Genomic DNA, 9,281 nt, shown 5'->3' on the forward strand with positions numbered 1-9,281 from the left:
TGGCCTGTCTCCTGGTAGCGCCTCCATGCTCTGGACACTACGCTGACAGACACAGCAAACCTTCTTGCCACAGCTCGCATTGATGTGCCATCCTGGATGAGCTGCACTACCTGAGCCACTTGTGTGGGTTGTAGACTCCGTCTCATGCTACCACTAGAGTGAAAGCACCGCCAGCATTCAAAAGTGATCAAAACATCAGCCAGGAAGCATAGGAACTGAGAAGTGGTCTGTGGTCACCACCTGCAGAACCATTTCTTTATTGGGGGTGTCTTGCTAATTGCCTATAATTTCCACCCGTTGTCTATTCCATTTGCACAACAGCATGTGAAATTTATTGTCAATCAGTGTTGCTTCCTAAGTGGACAGTTTGATTTCACAGAAGTGTGATTGACTTGGAGTTACATTGTGTTGTTTAAGTGTTCCCTTTATTTTTTTGAGCAGTGTATATTGGTTCCATTGAGCCCCTTTTCTCTGTTCCATTCTATTGTTCTGCTGTTGCCTGGTTCTGTTCTCTTCTGTTCTGTTCTCTGTTCTCTTCTGTTCTCTGTTCTCCTCTGTTCTCTGTTCTCCTCTGTTCTGTTCTCATCTGTTCTGGTCTCATCTGTTCTCTGTTCTCTTCTGTTCTCTGTTCTCTGTTCTCCTCTGTTCTCTGTTCTCCTCTGCTCTGTTCTCTGCTCTGTTCTCCTCTGTTCTCTGCTTTGTTCTCCTCTGTTCTCTGTTCTGTTCTCCTCTGTTCTCTGCTCTGTTCTCCTCTGTTCTCTGCTCTGTTCTCCTCTGTTCTCCTCTGTTCTCTGTTCTGTTCTCCTCTGTTCTCTGCTCTGTTCTCCTCTGTTCTCTGCTCTGTTCTCTGCTCTGTTCTCCTCTGTTCTCTGCTCTGTTCTCTGATCTCCTCTGTTCTGATCTGTTTTCCTCTGTTCTCTTCTGTTCTGTTCTCCTCTGTTCTGCTCTTCTCTGTTCTGTTCTGTTCTGTTCTCTTCTGTTCTGTTCTCCTCTGTTCTCTGTTCTCCTCTGTTCTGTTCTTCTTTGTTCTGTTCTCCTCTGTTCTGTTCTCTGTTCTCCTCTGTTCTGTTCTTCTCTGTTCTGTGTTCTCCTCCATTCTCCTCTGCTCTGTTCTCCTCTGTTCTGCAGTCTTCTTCTGTCCCATTCACATTCTGCTGAGCATGCCTCTAGCACACTGTGTGTGTGTGTGTGTGTGTGTGTCTCTGCTATGTGTGTGTATGTGTATCTGCTAGGTGGGTGCTAGGTGTGTGTGTATGCGTTTTTCTGCAAAATGTATGTGTGCGCATTACTGCACTCCTGTGTGTGTGTGTGTGTGTGTGCGTGCGCGCACATCTCCCTGTGTTCAACAGGAGAGTGCAGCACTACCACTTTAGATCTAGCAGTGCCTCATCATCCATCCTGTCACATCCCTCCCTCCCTCCCCAGCTCCCCCAGGAGTCTTCCACTCTGCTGCACCAAGGTTTGTACTGCTTAGCTTTAAACACCAGAACCCTTTCACTCTGCAGGTAGTGCCTCTCTTGATATAGATACAATGAATAGCTAGCGGTGTAGTTTTAGCTAGAGTTGCAGCTTTAGCTAGCCATGTAGCGATAGCTAGCCATGTAGCGATAGCTAGCCATGTAGCGATAGCTAGCGGTGTAGTTTTAGCTAGAGTTGCAGCTTTAGCTAGCGTGTAGCTTTAGCTAGCCATGTAGCGATAGCTAGCGGTGTAGTTTTAGGGCCAGGAGTTATTCATTACCATGTGACCTAAACATGAAATACCCTGGGCCCTTGTTATGGCTGAAAATGAAGGAGAACTCCAGGTCCAAGTTGAAGCCTATTAACTGGGGCACAGAGTTATGCCTGGGACAGGTTACGTGGGCCACGGAAAGAACCGGACATGAGAAGCCCCGGCTTAGAACCAGACATTTGATTGCAATAGAACGGTAGAAGGGGACCAGAACACAATGGAATGATAATATGATTCTATGGAACAATGGAATGATAGTATGATTCTATGGAACAATGGAATGATAGTATGATTCTATGGAACAATGGAATGATAGTATGATTCTATGGAACAATGGAATGATAGTATGATTCTATGGAACAATGGAATGATAGTATGATTCTATGGAACAATGGAATGATAGTATGATTCTATGGAACAATGGAATGATAGTATGATTCTATGGAACAATGGAATGATAGTATGATTCTATGGAACAATGGAATGATAGTATGATTCTATGGAACAATGGAATGATAGTATGATTCTATGGAACAATGGATTGTGATGTGTTGAAGCATGTTGTGTAATCTAGAACCCCTCTACATTACACCATGGACAGTTTAGTTTGACTGGAACAGCCCAATAGAGCACAGCTCTTAATATACAGTAATGGACTAGAAGGACATCAAATCAAAGTTTATTGGTCGCGGACACAGATGATGCAGTGAAGTGCTTGTGTTACTACATCCATCTCATAAGGAACTCTCTCTGACAGTGGAATGATGCCAAAGTGTGTGTGTGTGTGTGTGTGTGTGTGTGTGTGTGTGTGTGATAGTGGAAGGATGCCAAAGGTGTGTGTGTGTGTGTGTGTGTGTGTGTGTGTGTGTGTGTGTGTGTGTGTGTGTGTGTGTGATGTGTGTGTGTGTGTGTGTGTGTGTGTGGTGTGGGGGTGTGTGTGTGTGTGTGTGTGTGTGTGTGTGTGTGTGTGTGTGTGTGTGTGTGTGTGTGTGTGTGTGTGTGTGTGTGTGTGTGTGTGTGTGTGTGTGTGTGTGTGTGTGTGTGTGTGTGTGTGTGTGTGTGTGTGTGTGTGTGTGTGTGTGATAGTAGAAGGATGCCAAAGTGATTAGTGAATGAAATGGCAATGCAGCAGAAAATGACTCAACTCTTTTTATCAGTAGGAGTCACAAGTTGGCCAATGAGAAGCTAGATGGAAATGTACAGTTGAAGTCAGAAGTTTACATACACCTTAGCCAAATATATTTAAACTCAGTTTTTTACAATTCCTGACTTTTAATCCTAGTAAAAATTCCCTGTTTTAGGTCAGTTAGGATCACCATTTTATTTTAAGAATGTGAAATGTCAGAATAATAGTAAAGAGAATTATTTATTTCAGATTGTATTTCTTCCATCGCATTCCCAGCGGGTCAGAAGTTTACATACACATATACATAGTATTTGGTAGCATTGCCTTTAAATTGTTTAACTTGGGTCAAACGTTTCGGGTAGCCTTCCACAAGCTTCCCACAATAAGTTGGGTGAATTTTGGCCCATTCCTCCTGACAGAGCTGGTGTAACTGAGTCAGGTTTGTAGGCCTCCTTGCTTTTCTAGGATTGAGGTCAGGGCTTTGTGATGGCCACTCCAATACCTTGACTTTGTTGTCCTTAAGCCATTTTGCCACAACTTTGGAAGTAAGCTTGGGGTCATTGTCCATTTGCAAGACCCATTTGCGACCAAGCTTTAACTTCCTGACTGATGTATTGAGATTTTGCTTCAATATATCCACATAATTTTCCTTCCTCATGATGCCATCTATTTTGTGAAGTGCACCAGTCCCTCCTGCAGCAAAGCACCCCCACAGCATGATGCTGCCACCCCCGTTCTTCACGGTTGGGATGGTGTTCTTCGGCTTGCAAGCAGCCCCCTTTTTCCTCCAAACAAAACGATGGTCATTATGGCCAAACAGTTCTAATTTTGTTTCATCAAACCAGAGGACATTTCTCCAAAAAGTACGATCTTTATCCCCATGTGCAGTTGCAAACCGTAGTCTGGCTTTTTTATGGCGGTTTTGGAGCATCTCTAGGAGACAGAACGCGTCTCCTTCCTGAGCGGTATGATGGCTGCGGGGTCCCATGGTGTTTATACTTGCGTACTATTGTTTGTACAGATGAACGTGGTACCTTCAGGCGTCTGGAAATTGCTCCCAAGGATGAACCAGACTTGTGGAGGTCTACACTTTTTTTCCTGAGGTCTTGGCTGATTGCTTTTGATTTTCCCATGATGTCAAGCAAAGAGGTACTGAGTTTGAAGGTAGGCCTTGAAATACATCCACAGGTACACCTCCAATTGACTCAAATGATGTAAATTAGCCTATCAGAAGCCATGACATCATTTTCTGGAATTTTCCAAGCTGTTTAAAGGCACAGTCAACTTAGTATATGTAAACTTCTGACCTACTGGAATTGTGATACAGTAAATTATAAGTCTGTAAACAATTGTTGGAAAAATAACTTGTGTCATGCACAAAGTAGATACCCTAACCGACTTGCAAAACTATAGTTTGTTAACAAGAAATTAGTGGAGTGGTTGAAAAACGAGTTTTAATGACTCTAACCTAAGTGTATGTAAACTTCCGACTTCAACTGTATCTTCATAGCCAGGAGTTTTCCTAACCCTGTAACCTGTACCAGGAGAAACTCTGGACCGCAGTTACACGCGTCAACTTAGACCTTGAGTTCTGGGGCCTCCCTAGCTTGCACGTTTTTGTTCTAGCCCAACACTAGCACACCTGATTAAACTACTTTAACTAATCATCAAGCCCTTGAGTAGTTGAATGAAGTGTGATATTGTTGGGCTGACCCATCCATTTGTCTGCCCTCTATTGCTCTGGCCTGGTCTACACTGTTCTTATTAAAAGATGAAACGATGGCCTTTTCTGAGCGGCCCCATTCCATTATACCATTCTATTGTCCCTTCCTCATTTATTCCATTCTATTGTTCCATTATAATTTGTTCCATTCTAGAATTCCATTCTCATTTGTTATACTATTCCATTCTAAATTGTTCTAATCAATCCCTCCCATTCCATTATAGGGAGGTGCATTGCATTGCCCCATTCTAAGCTATTGAGCAGGAGAAGTGTATATATAGCCTGTATAGAACAGTATGCCCTTGACAAATGGACTCAATGTCACCAAAGTCAGAATGGAATGGAATAGAGTAGAGGTATGCATGTACAGTATGAATGCGTCCCAATTGGCACCCTATTCCCTATATAATGCACTACATTTGACCAGAGCCCAATGGGGCGGCTAGTGCACTTTATAGGGAACAGGGTGCCATTTGGGACACAGCCAAAGTCATATTGATAATTACCTGTGCGTCCACCAGCGTAGCGTTGACCAGACTCTCGTTGATGAAGACGTGGACCAGCGCGGTGGCGCAGAGCGACGGTTCCCCGCTGTCGTTGACCCTGACCACCAGGCGATGCAGCCCCCTGTGTCTCCTCTCTAAGGGCTCCGCCACGGTGATCACTCCACTGGCCAGGCCGATCTCAAACAGCCTGAAGGGGTTCCCTCCTACCAGGGAGAAGCGCAGGTCAGCATTGCGGCCAAAGTCAGAGTCCAAGGCGGCCACGGTTCTGACGATGGTCCGCGTGGAGGAGGCCGGGGGGAGGAGGGTGTAGGATTCGTTGGTGGGTGAGGTCACGGAGGGGGCGTTGTCGTTCTCGTCGGTTACGATGAGGGAGACTGTCGCTGTGGCAGAGCGACGCGGAGCTCCACCGTCGACGGCCCGGACGCGGAAGGTGTAGGTGGAGCGGCGTTCCCGGTCGAAGGACACGGAGGAGAAGATCGTCCCGGTGTTGTTCTCTATGGAGAAGGTTTCTTCTACCCCCTTGTTCTTCTCCCCTCTTCCTCCCTCCACCTCTCCATCCCCCTCTTCTCCTTCGTCTTCGTCCATCTCTACGAAAAGACTCAGCTCTGCGTTCTCGCCCTCATCCGCGTCCGTTACCGTTACCATGCCGACGGGGCTGTTGGCGAGGAGGTTCTCCTTCACGTAGAACGTGAACACTTCCTGGACGAACTTCGGAGCGTTGTCGTTGCGGTCGGTCACCATGACTACTACCGTGGCCGACCCCTGCAGCGAGGGGGATCCCTTATCCCTGGCAATCACCTGGAACTCGTACCTCTCCCTGACCTCCCGGTCCAGAACCCCCGTCGCCCGGATATCCCCATTATCAGCATCAATATAGAACACGCCGTTAACGGACGTATCCAATGAATACGCGATCTCTGCGTTTTTGCCGGAATCGGCGTCCGCCGCAACCACGGTGACCACACGCTCTCCCGGTTGGTTGTTCTCGGCGAAGTGGACCTCGACCACGGCCTGGGCGAAGGTTGGAGGGTGGTCGTTGATGTCGACCACCCTGACCATGAGAGAGCTGTTGCTGGAGAGAGAGGGGGAACCAGAGTCGACCGCCACGATGGTCACGCTATACTCTTTAGTGGCCTCGTAGTCCAACAGGGCAGACGTGTGGAGGAAGTACTTCTTACGGTTTCTGAGGAAACAAGGTTAAATATTAATATAAAAAAAATTACAATAAAATGAGTCAATATAAGTACTTCCTGCTGTAGAAGGAGGGCTACATCGAAACGTTTAAATATAGAAAATGTTGAATTTATATGGCTAAAATGAACATTCTTTGTGTATGTGATTTTTGTGATTTTCAAATAAATGTAGTTAGCTGTCAGGTTTATAGTGTGGTGCTGTACTTTGATGCACCAATAGTATTACTATGGTGCTGTCAGGTTTATAGTATGGTGCTGTACTTTGATGCACCAATAGTATTACTATGGTGCTGTCAGGTTTATAGTATGGTGCTGTACTTTGATGCACCAATAGTATTACTATGGTGCTGTCAGGTTTATAGTATGGTGCTGTACTTTGATGCACCAATAGTATTACTATGGTGCTGTCAGGTTTATAGTATGGTGCTGTACTTTGATGCACCAATAGTATTACTATGGTGCTGTCAGGTTTATAGTATGGTGCTGTACTTTGATGCACCAATAGTATTACTATGGTGCTCTCAGGTTTATATTATGGTGCTGTACTTTGATGCACCAATAGTATTACTATGGTGCTCTCAGGTTTATAGTATGGTGCTGTACTTTGATGCACCAATAGTATTACTATGGTGCTGTCAGGTTTATAGTATGGTGCTGTACTTTGATGCTTCAAAACGATTTCAGCCTCTTCCATGCTGGAATTTTCTGAATTTTACTTAAAAAATTAAAATCAAACAAATGTCTAAATAATCCTCTATACAGATCAATACGGATCAGAAGTGTATAGTGTTGTGTTTTCATGTCACCTGTCGAAGGCGTCGTCCGCGGGCAGCGGCAGGAGCCCCGTTTCTCCCGCCGGTTTCAGGGTGAACGGTACGTCCCCGACCACCGTGCACGTAACCGCCCCGTTCTCCCCCTGGTCACGGTCTGACACCTGAACCAGAGCCACCGGTGTGTCCACCAGAACATTCTCCGGTACCAGCGCCACTCCGTCTCTCACCAGGATCCGTCCGATCTTCCGTATCTCCACGACCGGAACGTTGTCGTTCTCATCCCGGACCACCAGGACTACGGTCGTCCGGTCGGTGCGCGGCGGCTGACCGCGATCCCTCGCCGTGACCACGAACCGTAACTGGGCCACTTCCTCCCGGTCGATCCTGTGGAGGACGCTCAGCCAACCGGTAGCCTCGTCCAGTCGGAGAAGACGGCGGACAGATTCCGTGGCAGCGCCGAAGACGTACTCCACCTGCCCGTTGACGCCGACATCGCGGTCCGAAGCACGCACCTGCAGGACGGGGGTTCCGGGAGGCGCGTTCTCCGCCATCTCGGCCTCATAGTTGGCTCTCTCGAAGCGCGGGCTGTTGTCAATAAAGAATTCAAATAAATACGATATATTCAGAAGATAACATTGTTTGTGCTTTTCAACCTAATTTAGCTAGTGGTGCTCTATGCTAATTTAGCTTGTGGTGCTCTTTGCTGATGCTACTATTCCAGCCTTTTAGTTTAATGGGTAAACCACGCCTACACATTTTAGACAGTTTACTCTCAATTAGTTAGCACCTCTACTAACATTTTTGGGTGTGCGTCAACTCCTGCTTTTCACTAGACTAGGTTTTCATCTTACCTGTTGTCGTTGACGTCGGTGATGGTGACACGGAGGAGTGCCTGGGAGGAGCGAGGAGGGTTCCCACCGTCCCGGACCCGTAGAACCAGCTCATACGAGTCGCGTGCTTCACGGTCCAGGGGGCCTTTCACGATCAGCTGTGGTTGTTTCTCACCGTCGGGCGTGTCGGCGACCTGGAGCTCGAACACACTGCTCCTCACACCTCCTCCTCCTGCACCTCCTCCTCCTCCGTTGTTATCCACCGCTCCTCTCCTCCTATCCCCTCCTCCTCCTCCGTTTCCTCCTCCTGTTCCATCCGCTCTTCCCATAGGCCCTCCGGCTGCTCTCCTGGCTGACCCCGACCCTGAACCCGCCGAACCGGAAGAGCTACCATCTTGAATCAACTCATAACGATCAATCCCGTTGCGCCCGAAGTCGCGATCCGTCGCTGTCGGTAACAGATACAGCGTTCCTATTGGACGGTTCTCCTCGACAGCTAATGTCAGCACCGGTGACGGAAACGAGGGAGTGTTGTCGTTGATGTCGGTGATGACCACGCGGCCCTCAAAGAGATCCACCCAGCTCTGGAGCGGACCAATCACAGACACTTCGAAGTCTAGGAAACACTCGTTCTCATCGAAGATCATCTGACACTGGGCCAGCTTCTCCCGGTCAATCCTCCGCTGCCCGGTAGTCAGCTCCCCGGTAACGTTATCAATCTTGAAGAACTCCGAGCCGCTCTCCAGGGCGAATGTGACATCCCCGGAGCCGGTGCCCGCGGACAGGCCGAGGTCGGCGGCCACATTACCGATCTTGACGTCTGCGGGGCCCTCCTCGGCCACCCGGTAACGGAGTGCAGAGTCAGCGACCGGGAGCTGAGTCAGCGTTAGTAGGAGAAGGACTAGGAGGCAGAACGACTCCCCCGGTCCAGTTACCATTACCGAGCGGGAGAACACTGCACCTGCACCGCCACAGACACCTACCCCTGTCCTCCGCATGGTTCCCTCCTTTCTTCTCCTCCCTCTCTCTCTATCCCTCTGTCTCTCTTTCCTCTTTCTCTCTCTATCCCTCTGTCTCTCTTTCCCCTATCTCTCTCTATCCCTCTGTCTCTCTTTCCTCTATCCCTCTGTCTCTCTTTCCTCTCTCTGTGTATCTCTATTTCTGTCTTTCCCTCCCTCTCTTTCCTTAATGTGTCTATATGGTTGTATATCTCTGTTTCCTCTCTCTCTCTCTCTCTCTCTCTCTCTGCAGTTTCCACTGCCTATGGTAGAGGAAACCTTCTAATAACACACTGCAGTTCGTTAAGGATGACTTGTTTCTCTATTATTTTCTCGTTCTCATTATTGTTGAGAGTGGGTTTAAAAATAAACGTTAAAAAAAAAAGTAATTCCTCTAAGTCTC

The 9,281-nt window shown here is 47.6% G+C and overlaps 1 protein-coding gene across 1 annotated transcript in view; it reads right to left on the reverse strand.

Moving 5' to 3' along the window:
* The window catches only part of pcdh7a (protocadherin 7a), a 65,948-nt gene extending 57,008 nt beyond the window's left edge, over window positions 1-8,940 (reverse strand). The window contains exons 1-3 of the mRNA XM_041874441.2: window positions 7,902-8,940; window positions 7,084-7,635; window positions 5,085-6,267 (exon numbers count right to left, since the gene is read on the reverse strand). Of these exons, the coding sequence (XP_041730375.2) occupies window positions 5,085-6,267; window positions 7,084-7,635; window positions 7,902-8,878 (2,712 nt within the window). The 5' untranslated portion in view covers window positions 8,879-8,940. The remainder of the gene's footprint in view (window positions 1-5,084; window positions 6,268-7,083; window positions 7,636-7,901) is intronic.
* Window positions 8,941-9,281: the final 341 nt, after the last annotated feature.

This window comes from Coregonus clupeaformis, unplaced genomic scaffold, assembly GCF_020615455.1.
Source record: "Coregonus clupeaformis isolate EN_2021a unplaced genomic scaffold, ASM2061545v1 scaf0213, whole genome shotgun sequence".
NCBI classification, from domain to species: Eukaryota; Metazoa; Chordata; class Actinopteri; order Salmoniformes; family Salmonidae; genus Coregonus; species Coregonus clupeaformis.